Source organism: Acanthisitta chloris, unplaced genomic scaffold, assembly GCF_000695815.1.
Source record: "Acanthisitta chloris isolate BGI_N310 unplaced genomic scaffold, ASM69581v1 scaffold4354, whole genome shotgun sequence".
NCBI lineage: Eukaryota > Metazoa > Chordata > Aves > Passeriformes > Acanthisittidae > Acanthisitta > Acanthisitta chloris.
In genome coordinates, this window is record NW_008667566.1 from 3,170 (window position 1) to 24,362 (window position 21,193).

Here is a 21,193-nt window from a genome sequence, read left to right on the forward strand (position 1 = left end):
AAATCTAACCCAGATATTATCTTACCCAATGAAGATGGGATTGTTCTTTCTAGGAGATTTGCTCAAGGTCACCCAAAACTTTTGACTCATGTAGAATTCAAGTGGTTTCCTCACTTCGGCCTTTCAGTTTCTAGTTGTGTTTCATACTTGACCACTAGTTGGATGGTTAGAAGTTCAACAGAGCTCTCCAAGTGTCACTGCCTTGCAGAGATTGCTCTTGGGTACTATCTTTAAGGCACTTGGCAGCAATGACACATCTTGACACCACCCAGGGGAGGAAGCAGCAGTGCAGACTCACCTTTGATGGCAAGGAAGGCTTTGCTGAATGCCTGACCCACTTCATTGGTGGCTTCTACCATGTACTCCCCTACATCCTGCTTTGTGACCCCCAGGATGACCAGGGAGCACACCCCAAAGTCGTTTGTGCAGAAGTAGTTAGGATCATTGGAGAGGTCTCTGTTGTCCTTGTACCAGGTGACTTTAGGGGGTGGGTGACCCCCAACAGCACAGCTCATGTGGCACTCACTGCCTGAGACCACCACGTGAGGCTTCAGGGGGACAAGGAATCTGGGGTGCTGGTTCTGGTTAACTCCTCTGTACTTCTGGGGTTTGACTTGAAATTCAGCTGTAAAGAATCACACAGTCACAGAGTCAATCAAGTGGGAAAAGAGCTCTGAGATCCACAAATCCAACCTATGACCTAACACCACCATGACAACTAGACCATGGCACTGAGAGCCATATCCAGACTCTCCTTAAATAAACAGCAACGTAAAAACACACTCAAACACTCTCACAGCAGTGAACTTGGGGGGTACAGGGTTGGTGTCAGACGTACAGGGCTGGATTCAGACAGGGGGTACAGACTGGTTTCAGTCCAGGACTGGTTTCAGTTAAGGTTACAGGCTGGATTGAGTTAGGGTCACACACTGGTTTCAATCAGGAGTCACACACTGGTTTCATTTGGGGTCACACACTGGTTTCAGTCAGGAGGTACAGACTGGTTTCAGTCAGGGTCACACATTTGTTTCAGTCAAGGGTTGCACACTGGATTCATTTGGGGTTACACACTGGTTTCAGTCAGGGGGTTACACACTGGTTTCAGTTGGGGTCCCACACTGGTTTCAGTCAGGGGCACAGAGTCACACACTGGATTCAGTCTGGGTTACACACTGGTTTCAGTCCTAGACTGGTTTCAATCAGGGGTCACACACTGGTTTCAGTTGGGGTCACAGTTTCAGTCAGGAGGTACAGACTGGTTTCAGTCAGGGTCACACATTTGTTTCAGTCAAGGGTTGCACACTGGATTCATTTGGGGTTACACACTGGTTTCAGTCAGGGGGTTACACACTGGTTTCAGTTGGGGTCCCACACTGGTTTCAGTCAGGGTCACACACTGGTTTCAGCCCAGCACTGGTTTCAGTCAGGGTCCCACACTGGATTCAGTCAGGGTCCCACACTGGTTTCAGTCAGGGTCCCACACTGGATTCAGTCAGGGTCCCACACTGGATTCAGTCGGGTTCACACACTGGTTTCAGTTGGGGTCACACACTGGTTTCAGTCAGGGGATCACACACTGGATTCATTTGGGGTGACATACTGGTTTCAGTCAGGGAGTTACACACTGGTTTCAGTCATTTGTTTGTGCAGAGTGTCTGGAATTCTGCACTGCAAATTCCCAGGGATACTGTGCCCCTCTGAACTTTAACCTGTGCTGCTTCCCAGATTACCCAGAATTTAACTTGGAGCTCAGAAACTTTGGTTTCAGCCAAACCTAAGCCTCAGGTTGTGCTGGGAGTTCCTTTTGTGGCAAACTGCAGGATCTACCAGCTGTGACTGAAGGCTCGTGGATCCTGCACAATGCCCGTGCAGAAGGGACAAGCCATCCCTGCCACACTGGAACCTCTCAGGGTATCTCTATGCATTCTTATTCTGGGCAACTAAATCTTCCCAAGGAGGAGAGACCCACTGCAGGGTTGGCTGTCAGAAGCAAGGAAAGAGACAAACACACAGAAATAGTGGTAAAAGCTGCTTTACCCTTTGCCTTCCGAATCCTCCAGGGCTGCACAGTCTCGGAGGGATCACTGGCTCCCAGGCTGTTTTTGGCCATAACCCTGAAGTAGTAGTCCCTGCCTGGGATCAGGGTGGTGAAGGTGAACTTGTTGTTGTAGATTAGGTCACCCACCACACGCCACATCCCCTTCTGGGATTCACGTTTCAGGACAGTGTAGTAGAGGTTCTTCTCCCACTTCTCGGATGCTGATGGTTCCCAGGCCACTGTCACAGTGTTTGGCACATTCTCTTCCAAATGAATAGCTCCAGGAGACTGTGGGATGTCTGTCAGAGGAAGGCAAATAACATCACAGATGGAAAGGGACACAGTAAATAATCCTGAACCTCCTTTTTGTTAGGAGCTGCAGGGACAGGACAAGGAGGAATGGGGAGAAATTGAAAGGGGAAATTGAGATTGGATCTTCAAAAGATGTTTTCCCTGTGAGGGTGGTGAGACACTGGCACAGGTTGCCCAGGGAGGCTGTGGATGCCCCAACCCTGGCAGTGTTTCATTCCAGGTTGGCTAAAGCCTTGAGCAACCTGCTCTGGTGGGAGGTGTCCCTGCCCAGGGCAGGGGGTTGGCACTGGATGATCTTTAAGGTCCATTCCAACCCCTTAACACACTACGACACTATGAAACTTTGAGTCTATTCTATCCTGGTCATTAGAAGGGACACCTAATGAGGCATTAGATGGAACATCTAAAGGGACATAGTAAACATCCTGGTCATTAGAAGGGACAAAATTGGATTCCTTCTCCAGTCACACAAAGGCAGGTGCTATGAACTGAGCTGCTGCTGCAGCACATCTGCATTGCTGCTGGTTTTCCTGGGCTTCCCTGCTGCTTCCAGGTCTCTGCTCCCTATATATAGAATCACAGAATCCCAGACTGGTTTGGGTTGGAAGGACCTTAAAGCTCATCCAGTCCCAGCCCCTGCCATAGGTAGGGACACCTTCCACCAGCACAGGTTGCTCCAAGCCCTGTCCGACCTGGCCTGGAACACTCCCAGGGATGGAGCAGCCACAGCTGCTCTGGGCAACCTGTGCCAGTGTCTCATTACCCTCACAGGGAGGAATTTTTCCCTGATATCCAGTCTAAACATACCCTCCTTCAGTTAAAACTGTTGCTCCATCTCCTGTCACTGCAGGTGCTGGTAAAAAGTCTTTGTCAGGCCTTATGATCCCCCTGTATATATTGAAAGGCCACAATAAGGTCTCCACAGAGCCTTCTCTTCTCCAGGCTAAACCACGGCAACTGTTTCAGCCTTTCTTCACAGGAGAGGTGTTCCAGCCCTCATCATTTCCATGGCCTCCTCTGGATCTGCTGGAACAGGTCCATGCCTGTCATGTACTGGGCACCCAGAGCTGGGCACTGAACTCCAGGTGGGGAGGTGGGGTGGGGTAGAGGGGAAGAATCACCTCTTGACCTTCTGGCCGTACATACTTCTTTTTATGCAGCCAGCCCAGGCTACAACATGGCTTTCTGCAAGTGCACCTACCTGACTCATGTCCAATTTGCCATCTGCCCATATCCCCATGTCCTTTTCTGCAGGGCTGCTCTTAATCTTTCGCCCTCTGTATTGGGGGTTGTCCCAAAACAGGTGTGGGACCTTGCTCTTGGGCTTGTTGACCTTCATGAGGTTCAGGTGGACCCATTCCTTAGGCCTGTCAAGGTTCCTTCTAGAACCAACTGCACAGCTCAGCTTGGTGTCATCCACAAGCTTGCTGGGGGCATGTTCAATCCCACTGTCGATGAGGAGCTTGTTTTTTCCAGGCTGGACACCCCCAGCCCCCCCAGCCTGTCTCAATGGCAGAGGAGCTCCAGCCCTTGGAGCATCTCCATGGCCTCCTCTGGAGTTGCTCCAGCATCTCTACATCCTTCCTATGCTGGGGTCCTCAGAGCTGGAGGCAGCTCTGCAGGTGAGGTCTCACCTGAGCAGGGCAGAGGGGCAGAATCCCTCCCTCCCCTGCTGCCACCACACATGGTTGAGGTGTATTGAACATCTCATCCACCAACACCCCACGTCCTTCCCTTCAGGTCTGCTCAGTCCCTTCACCCCCAGCCTGGATTGGTCCTGGAGGTTACTGCTGTGTGTGTACAGAGACTCACCTGTGATTTGAACCTGGAAGCTGAAGGTTTCTCTCTTCCCCAGGCCGTTCTGGAGCTCCACGGTGTAGGTGCCGCTGTGGGAGAACTCAGCTGCCCCAATCAGCAGTTGGATGGTTCCATCCTCTGTGCTTATGGCAGCCTGGCTGGGAAGAGGGAGCCCATCCTTCAACCAGGTCACCACTGGGTCTGGAGATCCCTGTAAAGAACAACAGGAGTCACAACACACTTGTTTCACCTCCAGATTGTGTCTTTACCTCTTTAGCTTCATTATCTCAGCCCAAAAGTGCACCTACAGATCACAGTAAAGGGAGAGTTGGAACTATGGATCCAAGATGGGTCTAAGAGCTCTGGTCTGCTCTGAAGGGACTTTGTAACTGTTTCCTTTCTCAGTATCTTTTAAGGATGTTACTGCAGGAAAGGGTGAAAGGGTGATTAGAGCCTGGAATGTGCTGCCCAGGAAGGTGGTGGAGTCACCATCCCTGGAGGTGTTTAAGGATGGACTGGACATGGTACTTAGTGCCCTGGTCTAGTTGACAGGTGATGTTAGGTCATAGGTTGGACTCGATGATCTCAGAGGTCTTTTCCACCCTAATTGATTCTGTGTTTCTCTAAGGTGCTCAGTACTATGCCAACCAAGCTGTGCCAGACCAAGCACAGATGACATCAGGAGTTCATATTTTCTCCTTTTAAATAAAGATCTCTTGGGTTTGGATAGAATAAACATCCTCAATGTCTTTATTTCCCTTGTACCATCTTTGGTCTGTAAGGTCCAAGAGATTAGGAGAAAGACCAGCTAATTCACACACTTCACCTTCATCAACCTCCTCTTGATGTCCCAGACTTTACAGAATAATAGAATCTTTTAGGATGGAAAAGACCTCCAAGAACATCAAGTCCAACCTGTGACCCATCACCACCTTGTCAAATAGACCAGAGCACTGAGTGCCACATCCAGTTGTTTCTTGAACACCTCCAGGGGTGGTGACTCCACCACCTCCCTGGGCAGCACATTCCAATGCCTGACAGCCCTTTCCATGAAGAAAATCCTGTGCTGTTCCAAGCTTCTGCCAAAGCACATGGAAATTCTGTCAGTGCCTGCCTGTTTCTCAAGTCATAGAGCTCAAAGCCTGATGCTAAGTGAGACACTGTCAAGAAGGTGTTGCTAGAAATGCTACCCCAAGGCCTTCTGAAGGAGTCAGTGGGAAATAACTGATTGTTAAGTCTGACAGAGCAGTACCAGGTGATAATATTGATAAACATCACAGTATGTTAAGGGGTTGGAATGGACTTAGAGATCATCCAGTGCCAACCCCCTGCCCTGGGCAGGGACACCTCCCACCACAGCAGGTTGCTCAAGGTTTCATCCAACCTGGAATGAACATTCCCAGGGTTGGTGCAGCCACAGCCTCCTTGGGGCATCCACAGCCTCCATGGTGCATCCACAGCTTCCTTGGGGCATCCACAGCTTCTTTGGGGCAACCATAACCTCCTTGAGGCATTCACAACCTCCCTGGGCAACGCAACCTGTGGCCTCCCCACCCTCACAGTACAAAAGGTTGGGTGGACAGCATTGTGCCATGTTTGCAGAGGTCACTGAGGGGCCATAATCTCATCAAACACTTAGGCCAAGAGTGACAGTTGAATTCTTGCCCATGTTCTCCTCACACAGGAAGGACACAGAGCACAGGCTCTGGGGAAAGGACCTGCCCAGTGAAATTCCATGATGTGAAAGCAGTGGCTGTTGACTTCCAGCATGAAACCAGGTGTGGAGTTCACAGAAACACAATCAGTCCTTACCTCAAAGGGAATTTTCACCTTGATGGCATTTCCTGCTCTTACAACCAGGAGGCTTTTCACCGTGGCATCTATTAGCAACCTGGGGGGAACTAAAGAAGACAGGGATTACCCCAAGGAGTTCTGTGTTAGTGCAATCCCAGGTGTGTGACACCCAGTGCCTCTCCCACAGCTGAGGGTGAGGAGCTCCCCATGGTGCTGTGGAACAAACCTCCCTGAGCCAGGCCCAGCCTTTCCACCTTTTCACTGCTCTTTCTTTACCACTAGAACTAAACGAGGGGAAATGCTGTAAAAACACATTCACAGCAATCTCTGTATTCATGTGCTGTCTCAGTCAGGGAGAAATTGGCACTTTCACACACAATTGACAATATTTTCCTTTTCTCTTTCCATCAGTACAACATATCATGGTAGTTAGGATTTTTATAAAGATGCCAAATCCAACAGAGATAAATTGGATTTAGTGTTTCCAGTTTAAAATGGAAAAAATTCTTCCCAGATGGACTTAGTTTATCCATTGATTGACTGATTATAAGAGGAGTCTCCAGGCACAAGCCAAAAGGAGATGTTTTGACTTAGGACCCAAGTTAAGGAGATGAATCCATCACTGAATTAGCTCTTACTCCTGCAGTTCTCTCAGTTCTGTAATATCTCTTACTATTCCATTCCTTTCCTTTCCATTCTATTCTCTGTCTCTATTCTATAACCTCTTAATTCTGCAACATTCCCAAACAACAGGAAAAAACCCTACAGATTTTAAATAAAGAAGGAAAAGTGAAACTGGTGAAAACTTTCCAACTAGACAACAAAGAAGGAAAATAAAGTATCCCAAAACTAACCTAAACTTGTGATTTCAGAGAATGAAATATTTTAGTTCCACAGGACTGGATGAAAATAGAGTGAATACTCTGTCCCCTGTGGGCGGGATAAGGGTGTGTGGGCTCTGTCTGGGGGCTCTGGTGTGGCTCTGCACAGGGGCAAAAGGGAAGCCCAAGGAGAAAATAAGAGTTTTGGGGGTTCTTTTGCCATGATGAGCATCTAACATGAGCTGAACTCTGTGCATGGCACAGCTGATATCAGTCACAGCTTCAGAATGTCCTGGGGAGGTGAGCAGATAACATCACCCTGCAGAGGAGCAATGTGGTGCTCATCCTGCTCTTCACCTGGGGCTTGAAAGAAGCTCATCCCAGTGACCTCCAGCCCTGCTGCTCCTGCTCCCTGGGAGTGACCCCATTCCCTCTGGACTCAGCCCACTGACTCACCCACAGGGGCAGCAGCTTTGACACAGGCCTCGAGCTCTGTGGCTTCTCCTGGGCCACTGTCATTGAGGGCCCTCACACGCAGGAGGTACTTCTCCTTGGCTTGGAGGCCCTTGACTGTGCAGGTGGTGGTCTCTGCAGAAAGGGTGAGGCATTTGGTCCAGCTGAGGCTGTTTGAAGGCCTCATCTCCACCTCATAGCCTTTCACATCACTCCCATCCTTTGCTTCAGGTCTGTTCCATGTCAAGGTGACAGAGGAGCTGTCACTGCTGCTCACCTTGAGGTCCTGCACTTGACCTGGAGATTCTGCAAAGAGACATTTTATTTAAGCTGTTCTGCTAGGATTTCTGTCCCTCTTTTTTAGTCACTTCCTGAGATTCCTCAACATGCTTGAAGTGCACTGGACACCCACCCTGCTGTCTTGCTCCCACCTTGTCCCAACTGGATTCGTGTGCCTGCTCCTGCCAGTCATGCAGTGCATCCCACAGCACTCCTGATAGTCTGCAGCCCATCCTGAGCACTTCTCCACACTGCACATATCCCACACCAGAAGTTTGCCATGTCTTGACATGGACATCCCCCAGGGAAACCTTCCATCCCTTCCTCAAGCTGATTCTCAGCCATGAAACATTCCCTGATTGTTTGGTCTTTGCCTTCACATACTTCTATAGAGCATTTCAGAACATCATCACTGACACCCCCAGGCTAGGTTCAGCTCCAGAGAAGGGCAGGGCAGGGCACTCACTCATGGGGTCCCTTGCAAAGACAGGCTGAGAGGGGGCACTGAGGTCTCCTGTGCCAGAGGCATTGACAGCAGCCACACGGAATTCATACTGCAGCCCCTGCTTGAGGCTGGTCACCTTCAGCTTCTTCTCTGCAGAAAGAAACACGTTGGCTCAGGTGAGCTGTGCCCCAGCAGGAAAGGTGAGACAACAAATGTTACTGCAGGTGGAATTGTGGACTGAATGATTCTCAGGAGCTCTGTATAAATGCTGTCACTGATTCCCCTACCCCTCCCTATCCAAGGGATTGTGTGCTGCTGGGATGTGTTCAGTGTGTTCCTTCCAAATCAACCTGCACTTGAATTACAGAATCACAGAGTCGTTTAGTTGGAAAAGACCTCTGAGATCATTGAGTCCAATCTGTGACCCATCACTACCTTGTCAACTAGAGCAGTGCACTGAATGCCACCTCCAGTCATCCCTGAAAGACCTCAGAGGTCTTTTCCAACCTAATTGATTCTCTGATTCTGTAGAGGGTGGAAATGCAAGATCTCACCTAACAAACCAGAGCACTGAGTGCCATGTCCAGTCATTCCCTGAACACCTCCAGGGATGGTGACTCCATCATCTCCCTGGGCAGCCCCTTCCAATGCCTGACAGCCCTTCCCATGAAGGAATTCCTCCTGATGTCCAATCTGCACCTCCCCTGGCACAGCTTGAGGCTGTTTCTTCTTGTCCGGTTGTTTCCTGAGAGCAGAACCTGATCCCTACTTGGCTGCACCTCCTGTCAGGGGGTTGGAGAGAGCAGAAGATTTCCCAAGTCTCCTTTTCTCCAGGCTGAGCCCCCACAGCTCCCTCAGGAGTTCTCCAGACCCTTCTCCTGCTGCTCCAGCCCCGTCCCCAGCTCCATTCCCTTCTCTGGACACTCTCCAGCAGCTCAATGTTCTTCTTGTCCTGAGGGGCTCAACACTGGACACAGGACTTGAGGTGTGACCTCACTGGTGCTACTGAGAGCTATTAAGTCAGGCAAAGGATACATCCTGCTTTCCTCTTGGGATAATCCTAAACCCTCTCTACCTGGTTAGTCCCAGTTTGCACCTGATGGATGATGCTGCTAGAGTCTAAAGACATTCTGGGGCTCAGACACATCACTTGGGTCTCTTTATATCCCTTGCATTATGAAGTCCTGTCTGTAGGACTAAGGGCAGTGGCTCTGAAGACATCAGTGGATCTATAGAGGAGCTACACCCCAGGAAGCAGCAGTGAGCTGCTCTGTGCTCTTCTCCAGTCACATGCACCCAACCTAGACAATACCATCACCCTCCTCCCAGGCACTCAGCTGTGTACAAACCCAAGAGCTTTGCTGTGGCAGAGCCATGAAACCTTAGTTGTGAGGAAAATGTAGTTGTGAGACAACTACACACTAGAGCTGAGAGAAACAGAAGGTAGAACTTCAGACAGGGTGAGATGGTTGTGATGGGGCCAGGCAGCAGCTCAGGGATTCATAGCATCATGGTCTGATAGTGTCATGGTGTGTCAAGGGGCTGGAATGGACCTTAGAGACCATCTAGTCCCAACCCCCTGCCCTGGGCAGGGACACCTCCCACCAGAGCAGAGGAAAAGCACTGATGTGAAAAGGTGTGAGATCCTAACCAGCCCCTAGAGCTTTCCAAGGGTGCCAGGGTGTACAGGATGTGGGTCACCCACCTCTGACAGGGACCTTGCTGACTGGCAGCCACGTCACAGTGCCCTTCTTGCGCTTCTGCACAACATAGCCCACGATCTGTGAGGTGCCAGTTTTACCAGGAGCTTTCCAGGAGATTGTGATGCTGTCCTTGGTGGCACTGACAATCTCAGGGGGATCTGGGGCTCCAGGAGAAGCTAGAAAGAGATCAGGCTTCCATCATTAGCAGTTATGTCTTACTGGAAGATAGTTCTGTGTTTTCTTTCAGTTCCCCCAAGGTGTTCCTATGGATGTGCTTTGAACTCCTGACTGAGCCCTGAAGCTGTGGATCTTGTTCCACACATAAACATCTTCTAGCATCGACCTTGTTCCTGAGATTTGACCTCACATCACACATAAACACCTTCTAGCATGGACCTTGTTCCTGAGATTTGACCTCACAAATGACCTGCTGTCACCAATTCCACCATCAGCCTAAGAAGAGGATTGTGCCATTCTGACATGGCAGGAACAGTCAGTGTTATTCCTGCTTTTCCTGGCAGAAACTGCTAACAGAAAGGATTTTCTTAACCCTCTGCTAAGGAGTTCAACATACATCAGCATGGGAAGGAGAGTGGAGAAAGAAGAAAATTAGAACTGAACAAGAGCATTGGTGTCTCTCCAGTACTGCATTATTGCTCATGACAAAACTGCTCCAGGATTTAAACTCACTGAAGGACAAAGACTGTTTGTAAATCAGGGGATGGAATGGTCATGCTGAAAAAAGCTGCACACAGAGACACTTCTGTGCCTATGGAGGTAAGAAAAGGTCTCACACATTCCCATGGTAGCTACACCTGAAAAAAATTTCCTTTGATCTTGCTGCATATTGCATTTCCCCTATGGAATTTGATTCCCAATTCAGCATGGAGCAGAGCCAAGCACATAACTCCAGCTCAGCATCACCAGAACCTACACTAAACTGCTGTTCCTGCTGTGCAACCCCCAGGGAGCTGTGTGAAGGCTCCACAGCCAGGAGTCAAGTTTAGATCTGGGGCAACATCCCAAATGCAGAGAGTTTTGTTTGATGGCAGCTTTGAGAATGGATTTCCCCAACTGAAGTATGAATGATGAAAAGTTCTCCTTACCTTTGCCAAGAGCCTTCACTTCACCTGACTCCAGGGCATCACTCGCTCCCTCAGCACTCACAGCTCTCACCCTGAAGTAGTAGCTTGAGTCTTCCTCCACTTTGTTGGTAGTGAAGGTGGTGCAGCTCCTGGGGGTCTCTCCCAAAGTCTCCCAGTCGTTCCTGCCCACCTGCTGCCTCTCCACAATGTACCTCTGCACTGGTTTGCCCCCATCATCCTTCGGGGGCTGCCAGTGGATGGTGATGTTGTTTGCAGAACTTTCCACTTTGATAGGCCCTGCTGGTGGCTGTGGCTTGTCTGCAAAGATGGACAGAGAGATGGGGAGTTGGCTCCACAGCCACAAGTGCTCCTGGTTTGGAGCAGACACTGTCTTGCTCACCAGCTGGGAGGCAGTTCCTGATGGAATGCAGGCATAGCAGCAGAGTGAGCACTGCTGATGGAAGGGGGAGCCAGGCCCTTGCTCTTGGGGGACTAACTGTTCTCATCAGCTGCTTGCACAGGAAGAACACCATTTCTGGTCTTCCAAAGGAGCACAGGCATTTATGGTAGGGCTGAATTTGGCCTTGATAACCTCTTTTAGACTTGCCTGTTGTGCACAGTCCCATCTCCCACAGCCTCCCAACAGACTTGACTCAGCTGCTGAGGCTGTGCAAAACCACACTAGATAGGTACCACCTTGTACTAAAGGCAAGAAGCATGGCACAGTCTTCCCTTGTACCCTGATTTAGTGGCAAAATACAATGTTGTTTCTCTTGAAATGCCCAGGAGCTCCATATGGGATCATCACCAGTGTCAATGGGTTTGCTGCCCAAGCTTTACACTGCAAGCCACGATGGATGTCACAGGGCTCTTACCTAGCACCACAAGCTTTAAGTTGATCTCCAGGACTCCACTGTCATTCTTCAGCCTGACTTTGTACTCCCCACAGTCCTTCCTCTCGCTGCTGGGGATGGACAGCATGGTGTAGGTGTCTGTTTTATCCACACGGATCCGTGTGTCATCGGCCAACTCCATCTTGTCCTTCAGCCACGCTGCCCTCACAGGCAGCCTCCCCTCGAAGGGGATCTTGATCCTCACTGCCTGCCCAGCCTTGGCCACAGTGGGGACACTGCTTAAGTTCTTGAGGAGAACTTTGTCAACCTGTGGAGGATCTAAGCAGGTGATACAAGGTCATTAAAAACTGCAGTTCCAAGAATGTGAGCTCTTGGAGGGAAGAGTTTCCCTCATGATACTGTCAGGGATGCTAAGAAGCTCATGACACTTGGACCTGCAGCTTTAGTTGCATGTTCAGTACATCACAAACATGGACTTTGCTACAGGCTAATTGTCACAAAGTGTTTGTGGTAGAGAAGGTTGTGTGGAGACTTCAGAGCAACCTGGTAGGAGCTGCTTCCTGCCTCACCAGGGAAGCTGCAGAGGGACTCTTGGATAGGAACTGCAGGGACAGGACAAGGAGGAATGGGGAGAAACTGAAAGAGGGAAAGTTAGACTAGATATTAGGAAGAAGTTTTTCCTGTGTGGGTGGTGAGACACTGGCACAGGTTGCCCAGGGAGGCTGTGGCTGCCCCAACCCTGGCAGTGTTCACAGTCAGGTTGGCTAAAGCCTTGAGCAACCTGCTCTGGTGGGAGGTGTCCCTGCCCAGGGCAGGGGGTTGGGGGTGCATGACCTCTAAGGTTCATTCCAACCCCTCAACATACTATGAAACTATGGTATCACACTGACCTTTCACTGGAGAAAATTTGTCATAGGCAACACACTAAATGACAGACACCAAACTGAGTGTGAGTGTGGATCTGCCTGAGGGTAGGAAAGCTCTACAGGGAGACCTGGACAGAGTAATCTGTGAGCTGAGGACAACTGCAGGAGGGTCAATCAGGCTCAGTGCTGGTCCTGCCCTTGGGACACAACAACCCCCACAGAGCTCCAGGCTGGGGGAGGAGAGGCTGGAGAGGTGTTGGTCACAAAGGGACTTGGCAGTGCTGGTGGCAGCAGCTCAGTGTGAGCCAACAGTGTGACCAGGTGGCCAAGGAGGCCAAGGGCATCTTGGCCTGGAGCAAGGACAGTGTGGCAGCAGGACTAGGGCAGTGCTCATCCCTCTGGACTGGGCACTGGGGAGGTCACAGCTCAGTGCTGGGGTCAGGTTTGGGCACTCACTGCAAAAAAGGACATTGAGGCACTGGAGAGAGTACAGAGAAGAGCAGTGAGGGCAGCAAAAATGGAGAGCACCTGAGGAAGGGTTAAGGGAGTTGGGTTTGTTCAGCCTTCAGAAGAGGCTCAGGGGTGACCTCATGGCTCTCTCCAACTCCCTGACAGGGTTGGAGAGAGGTGGGGGATGTCTCTCCTGCCATGGCTGCAGGGAGAGGACTAGAGGGAATGGCATTGGAATAGGCATTGGAATATTGCCCAGGGCAGTGGTAGAGTCACCATCCCTGGAGGTGTTTAAGAGGTATCTGGTCCTGATGCTGAAGGATATGATTTAGGGTTTAGGGGTTACAACAGTGACAGGTTAATGTTTTGGCTTGATGATTCTAGAGGTCTCTTCCGGCCTTGATGTTTCTATGATTTAAAGCCCAGTGATGCTCCCATGCTGCACTGGTGGTTTGAAAGACTCACCTTCAACAAAAATTGCAGCTTCTGTTTTTATATCTCCTCCTTCAAACCTGTATTTCCCAGCATGAATATCTTCTGCTCTATTAATAATGAGTTTGTGGACTAGGCCATTCTTTTCAAAGATGACTCCATCCATGCTTGTCAGCTATAAGGGAAAGGACAGAGACCCATTCTTAAAAAAACCCAAAACAAAACAGGGGAAAATGCAATCCAAAGTGAAACCTGACAGAGATAAATCAGAAATGCAACTGAAAAGACTTAGGAATGTCACATGTGTCACAATAATACAATAATTGTACTCTAAGTACAATAATAATCTGGTGGTCTGTTGCTCAGAGAGGTTGTAGATGCCTCATCCCTGGGAGTGTTCCAGGCCAGGTTGGACAGGGCTTGGAGCAACCTGGGCTAGTGGGAATTGTCCCTGCCCATGGCAGGAGGTGGCTCTCGGCAGACTAGAAGGTCCCTTCCATCTCAAACCATTCCAGGATTCTGGAGCCCCTCAGTCCTGGAGCCATGGGAGAGCTGGGAGTGTTCACCTGGAGAAGAGAAGCTCCAGGGAGACATCAGAGCCCCTTCCAGTGCCTAAAGGGGCTCCAAGAGAGCTGAGAGGTATTTGGGACAAGGGATGGGGGGAGAGGACACAGGGAATGGCTTTCCACCGCCCGAGGGGAGCGACCGAAGGGCCCAGAGCAGCTGTGCCTGCTCCATCCCTGGGAGTGTTCCAGGTGAGGTTAGACAGGGCTTGGAGCAACCTGGGCTGGTGGAGGTGTCCCTGCCCATGGCAGGAGGTGGGATGAGATAAGCTTTAAGGTCCCTCCAGCCCAAACCAGTCTGGGATTCTGTGGTTCTATGAACCCTCCCAGGGCCACACTCAGACTGCAGAGGACTGGCAGAGTGAAGGACACCTTGACATGACACTGAAGAAGTAGAACCAGAGAGCAGAGAATCACTAAGCAAAGAGAACAGGAAGAGAGGGGACACCCACCTTTAATCCATCTTTAAACCAGGTTCCTGTCACATCATCTTTGCTGACAGTGCAGGAGAGCTCAGCTGGTTCTCCCTTCACCACTCGGACGTTCAGCAGCTGCTTGTTGAGGTAACACCGTGGTGCTGAGCATTCACAAGGGAAAAGGATGGTCAGATGCTATCTCTGAGACAGCTGACAGACAGAGAGACATGCCCAGAGGAAAATGCATGTGCACAGGAGGAGAAAAGAGCTTTTTAAACAATCTATGCTGTGAACATATCTGACCTAACCTCCCCTGGCACAGCTTCAGACCATTCCCTTAAGTCCTGTCACTGGTCCCAGAGCAGAGCTCAGAGCTGCCCCTCCACTTCCTCCCATGAGGAAGTTATATACAGCCATGAGGTCTCCTCTCAGTCTCCTCTTTTCCAGCTGAACAGCTCAAGTCCCTCAGCCACGCATGTGGCTTTCCCCAAGGCCCTTCACCATCTTTGTTGCCTCCTTTGGACACTCTCTAGTAGCTTTAGATCCTTTTTGTATTCAGGTGCCCCAAACTGCACACAACACTCAAGGTGAGGCTGCCCCAGCACAGAGCAGAGCAGGACAATCCTCTCCCTCTCCCTCTGGCAATGCCTTGCCTGGTATACCCCTACATAGAGCTATATTTGTCTAAACCATAAAGTTCCATTTCTCTCCAAGGTCAGGAATGTGAGTATCAAAATGCAAAGACCAGAAGTCATCAGTGATGACTTACCTTTGAGATCATCCAGGAAGAGGCGTCTTCTTTGGCCAGTACTTTCCAAATTGTTGAGGAAACCCTTGGCTTTGCTATCAAAGTCATGTTCCTGGTTCCTCTCTTTCATTGCAAGGAGTCCACTAAGAAGACTTGATCCCTGCCCAGAACTCCATGAACCTGGCCCAAAGCCACCTAGGCTACTCCCATCCACAGATCTGTTAGGGGGTTTACTCCATGCCCCTCCAAAGGCAGAAGTTTTGCCATAATGGGAGCCTAAGTGTCCTGAACCTCTTCCCTCCCCCCTGGCATCTCCTTGGCCTGACAGGGACCCTCTGTCATCAGCTGCACCTTTGTTCCCTGCCCCTCTGGCATCACTGGCTGTGCCCTTTCCAGTGTCACCTCCCAAAGATTTGCCAGAATGGGAATCCAACCCATATTCACCACCTGGTCCACCAGCACCTCCCACACCTTCTCTACCATGGACCAAGCCTCTCTCATCCCCTCCCAACCTTCCAACACCTCCTGCTCCAGCCCTGGCTCCAGCTGCCCCACTGTCCTTGCCATGGGCAGTCCCAGCACCCCACACTGCAGAGCCACCACCTTCCAGGGAGAAACCTTCTCCTCCTGCTCCACCTGCATGTCCCAGAACTCTGCCATGGGGAGATCCCAAAGCTCCCTCCCCTCCGAAAGGAGAGTGAGCAGCTCCTGCCACAGCCCCAGCTGGGAGCCCATCCTTTCCATAGGGAGAACCAGCACCTGCTCCAGCTGGGAGCCCATCCTTTCCATAGGGAGAACCAGCACCTGCTCCAGCTGGGAGCCCATCCTTTCCATAGGGAGAACCAGCACCTGCTCCAGCTGGGAGCCCATCCTTTCCATAGGGAGAGCCAGAACTTGCTCCAGCTGGGAGCCCATCCTTTCCATAGGGAGAACCAACACCCCCTGCACCAGCACCACCAACACTTGCTCCAGCTGGGAGTCCATCCTTTCCATAGGGAGACCCAACTCCCCCTGCACCAGCTACACCAGCACCACCAGCCCCAGCCCCAGCCCCAGCCTGGAGACCATCCTTTCCATAAGCAGACCCAATTCCTCCTGCACCAGCACCACCAGCACCTGCTCCAGCTTGGAGACCATCCCTTCCATAGGGAGAACCAACACCACCAGCACCATCCACACCTGCTCCAACTGGAAGACCATCCTTTCCATAGGGAGCACCAACACCCCCTGCACCAGCTACACCCACATCCTTTCCATAGGGAGCACCAACACCCCCTGCACCAGCTCCACCCACTCCAGCTGGGAGTCCATCCTTTCCATAGGGAGACCCAACTCCCCCTGCACCAGCCCCACCAGCACTTGTTCCAACTGGGAGTCCATCCTTTCCATAGGGAGACCCAGCTCCCCCTGCACCAGCTACACCAGCACCACCAGCCCCAGCTCCAGCTGGAAGACCATCCTTTCCATAGGCAGACCCAATTCCTCCTGCACCAGCTACACCAGCCCCAGCTCCAGCTCCAGCTGGGAGCCCATCCTTTCCATATGGAGACCCAGCTCCCCCTGGACCAGCTACACCAGCCCCACCCACACCTGCTCCAACTGGCACACCATCCTTTCCATACAGAGATCCAACTCCCCCTGCACCAGCTCCACCAGCCCCAACCCCAGCTCCAGTTGGGAGTCCATCCTTTCCATATGGAGACCCAACTCCTCCTGCACCAGCACCACCTGCTCCAGCTGGGAAACTATCCATTCCATTCAGAGACCGAACACCTCCAAAACCACCACCTGCAGCTCCACCAATGCCTGGTCCAGCAGGGAGCCCATTCTTTCCACATGGATACCCAAGTCCTCCTGCATCAGCTACACCAACACCACCAGCACCAGCAAACCCAGTCCCAGCTGGGAGCCCATCCTTTCCATAGGGAGACCCAGCTCCCCCTGCACCAGCTACACCAGCACCACCAGTACCAGCCCCAGCTGGGAGCCCATCCTTTCCATAGGGAGACCCAGCTCCCCCTGCACCAGCTACACCAGCACCACCAGTACCAGCCCCAGCTGGGAGCCCATCCTTTCCATAGGGAGACCCAGCTCCCCCTGCACCAGCTACACCAGCACCACCAGTACCAGCCCCAGCTGGGAGCCCATCCTTTCCATAGGGAGACCCAGCTCCCCCTGCACCAGCTACACCAGCACCACCAGTACCAGCCCCAGCTGGGAGCCCATCCTTTCCATAGGGAGACCCAGCTCCCCCTGCACCAGCTACACCAGCACCACCAGTACCAGCCCCAGCTGGGAGCCCATCCTTTCCATAGGGAGACCCAGCTCCCCCTGCACCAGCTACACCAGCACCACCAGTACCAGCCCCAGCTGGGAGCCCATCCTTTCCATAGGGAGACCCAGCTCCCCCTGCACCAGCTACACCAGCACCACCAGTACCAGCCCCAGCTGGGAGCCCATCCTTTCCATAGGGAGACCCAGCTCCCCCTGCACCAGCTACACCAGCACCACCAGTACCAGCCCCAGCTGGGAGCCCATCCTTTCCACAGGGAGATCCAACTGCCCCTGCACCAGCACCACCTACACCTGCTCCAACTGGAGGACCATCCTTTCCATAGAAAGGACCAACTCCTCCTGCACCTGCACCAGCACCACCAGCCCCAGCCCCACCTCCAGCTGGGAGCCCATCCTTTCCATAGGGAGACCCAACTCCTCCTGGACCAGCTATACCAGCTCCACCCACACCTGCTCCAACTGGAAGACCATCCTTTCCATACAGGGACCCAAATCCCCCTGCACCAGCCCCACCAACACCTGCTCCAACTGGCACACCATCCTTTCCATAGGGAGACCCAAATCCCCCTGCACCAGCTACACCACCAGCACCTGCTCCAACTGGCCGACCATCTGGACCATACAACGCCTCCATTCCTCCTGTGAAACTGCCACCTGCCCCAGGTACAGCCCCACCTCCACCTGGAAGGCCTCCTGGGCCATACAGTGAGCCTGACCCTCCTGCCTGACCTAACTGGCCACTGGCAGGAGGTGCCAGACCATCCTTGCCATAGAGTGGCCCTGCCTGTCCCTCTCTGTTTATACTTGCTCCGTTCAGCTCACCCACAGTTGGGTGACCATCCTTGCCAAGGGAGGACATCATTCCTCCTGCCATCTCAGTCCCTGCAGCATTCCTCCAAGCTCCAGTCCCTGGACCAGTCCTACTGAACACATCCCCCATACCATCTCCCACTCTGGTTGAATCAGGATCGAGTCCATCTAGCACAGAACTTCCATCAGTGGCACCTACCCTCCCAACACCCCCAAAGCCACCTCTGGAACTGGTATCACCTAAACTCCCAGCCTTGTCATGCTGAGAGCCCATACCTGCTCCATCATCCCTGCTCATGCCAACATCACCCAGCACACCTTCCCCTCTGCCATCCACAGAATTCCATTCACCTGCTCCTCCCACTCCATCACCAGGCCCTGCCCTGCCTGTCATAGAGTCGTTGCCTTGGGAAGATCTTAACCCACTTTTGCCTCCAAAGACACTACCATCATTTGCCATTGAGTCTCCACCTAGATCTGCTCCAGAAAACTGCCCAGACCCAGAGCCCATCCCTCCATTCAGGTGGGTTTTGCGTAGCCCTTCCTTTCCCAAAAATCCATAGCTTCCATCATCAGTATCCATGGAATGGCCTTGCCCACTGCCTTGCCCCCTGCCTTGCCCCCTGCCTTGCCCCTTTCTCTGCCAGCCAGTTGTTTCTACACCAGTGTCCATGAGATGATCTTCATCACCACCATGTTCTCGGCGCAGTTTCTTAGCCTTTTCGCTGTCAGCCAATGTTTCTTTCAGCCACTCAGACTTCTCTCTTTCATCTTCTTCTTCCTGTCTCCTCTTGCCTTTGGCATCTGTATGGAAGTTGGAATGTTTGGTTGGAGCAGATATCATTTACAGGAAAAGAGAGGGGAAAAAACAGACAATCAATAGGTCATGAACTGCATCAACAACCATGTGTTAGCACTGGTTATCATTTCATTTTAGGACACTGACACAATACATTTAAATAAGCTTAAATTTAGCTCAAATACTGATTTTTTTTTTCAGTGTCACATTCAGACACTTCAAAGTTAGCTACAGACAATTCATTTCAGTTCAAACAGACAGTTATTTGTAGTGGAAACATGCTTGGAATAGCAAACAAACCAACCAAGACCAGCAGAAAAGCAAACTTCCAGCATGCCAGGTGGGATTTAGGGGGGCTTAGGTTGTATCTGGGACTCATTAGTCCCTTTTGCCTTCTCCCTCCAGCCCTGGAGGAGTTGCAGAGTGTTCCATGCACAGAGGAGCCATCAGTTCCCACCCTTGGACTAGGATCTCACTGCTACAGAGGGAGTTAGCACAGGTGCCATGCAGCCCTTCCAGGGATGGCCAAGCTGAGGGCTAAAGACTCAGATCTGAGAACAGCTTGGTATCAACCCCAGACTGAGGCTTGTGTGAGGGCAGGTCACTGATTGCTTTGATTTCCAGGCTGGATCTCATTTACCAGAGCATCCACAGCTCAATGGAATCCTTGGATAGTTCCTTTGTTTCACAAACCTGCACTGATTTGGAAAGGTCATCAAAAAAGCCTTTCTGAGAGAGACCTTTAGGTGCTGCAGGATCCCAAAGGGACCCACAGTCAAAGGGACTAAAATATCTACCTTTCGGAAGCAAAAAAGTATAAGGCAGCTAACTGATAATGTGATTGCACTGAGTGCTCTCATCTTCCTCTGAGCTCCTTCTGTCACAGTATCAGTGTGTTAAGGGGTCAGAATGGAGCTTAGGGATCATCCAGTCCCAACTTCCTGCCCTGGGCAGGGAAACCTCCCACCAGGGCAAGTTGCTCCAAGCCCTGTCCAACCTGGCCTGGAACACTCCCAGGGATGGAGCAGACACAGCTGCTCTGGATAACCTGTGCCAGTGTCTCACCACCCTCACAGGGAGGAATTCCTCCCAATATCCCATCTGTCCCTGCCCTCTGGCAGTGGGAAGCCATTCCCTGTGTCCTGTCCCTCCATCCCTTGTCCCAAGTCCCTCTGCAGCTCTCTTGGAGCCCCTTTAGGCACTGGGAGGGGCTCTAAGTTCTCCCTGGAGCTTCTTTTTTCCAGGCTGGACACCCCTAGCTCTCTCAGCCAAAACTTAGGAACTAGAGGCTCAGCAATTCGTTTTTCAGCTGAGAACCATCTCACTGAGCAATCAGGCAGTGAGAGGAACATCCATGTGTTAACACACCTCAAGCCACACCAGGGAACACCACTCTGCCACTCACACTCCACCACAAGCCACGCGCTGGACGAGCCGTGTCCCGCGTCCAGAGTGTACATGCCACTGTCTGAGGGCACCACGTTCTTGACTGTCAGCTTGTGGGTCAGCCCATCAGGTGAGACAGAGATCTGGTGCTTGTCACCCCTCACCAGAGGGTGGGCCTTGTGCAGCCACACGGCCTCGTGGCAGGGCGTGCGCAGGACACACTTGAACACGGCGTCTCCGTCCTCGGCACAGCGCACGTCCCCGAGCGGCTTGGCAAACCGTGCTGGGATGGCTGCAAGGGAAAAGCAAAGATAGGCACAGGCAACAGAGAGTTTCATAGAATGACATGGAATTTTAGGGGTTGGAATGGACCTTACAGATCATCTAGTCCCAACCTCCCCCCTGCCATGGGCAGGTTCTGTCCTCCAGAAAAAACCTGCTGCAGCTGAGAGGAGAAGGAACAGAAAGTTGTGATGGCTCTGAGCATTGGGTTAATGAGACAATGGAAAACCAGGAGGTGGTTCTGGGGCTCTGTTCTGCTGGATGGAAAAGCAGAAAAGGAGATTTTTGGGCAAGGCAAGGCTAGGGACAGGCAATAGCTGGTTCTGTCCTCTAAGAAAAACTTGTTGCAGCTGAGGGGAGAAGGAACAGTTTCATAGAATGTCATGGAATTTTAGGGGTTGGAATGGACCTTACAGATCATCTAGTCCCAACCTCATCCCTGCAATGGGTAGGTTCTGTCCTCCAGCAAAAACCTGCTGCAGCTGAAGGGAGAAGGAACAGAAAGTTGGGATGGCTCTGAGCATTGGGTTAATGAGACAATGGAAAACCAGGAGGTGGTTCTGGG

At 51.7% G+C, this 21,193-nt stretch overlaps 1 protein-coding gene across 1 annotated transcript in view; it reads right to left on the reverse strand.

Moving 5' to 3' along the window:
* Positions 1–298: 298 nt before the first annotated feature.
* LOC103800172 (immunoglobulin-like and fibronectin type III domain-containing protein 1) overlaps positions 299–21,193 on the reverse strand; it is a gene marked incomplete at both ends in the record, with an annotated part of 32,352 nt that continues 11,457 nt past the window's right edge. The window contains 12 exons of the mRNA XM_009072539.1: positions 299–625; positions 2,038–2,337; positions 4,163–4,358; positions 5,960–6,048; positions 7,219–7,521; positions 7,961–8,089; positions 9,645–9,818; positions 10,749–11,045; positions 11,603–11,899; positions 13,363–13,504; positions 14,345–14,469; positions 20,366–20,638. Coding sequence (XP_009070787.1) covers positions 299–625; positions 2,038–2,337; positions 4,163–4,358; positions 5,960–6,048; positions 7,219–7,521; positions 7,961–8,089; positions 9,645–9,818; positions 10,749–11,045; positions 11,603–11,899; positions 13,363–13,504; positions 14,345–14,469; positions 20,366–20,638 — 2,652 coding nt within the window. The remainder of the gene's footprint in view (positions 626–2,037; positions 2,338–4,162; positions 4,359–5,959; positions 6,049–7,218; positions 7,522–7,960; positions 8,090–9,644; positions 9,819–10,748; positions 11,046–11,602; positions 11,900–13,362; positions 13,505–14,344; positions 14,470–20,365; positions 20,639–21,193) is intronic.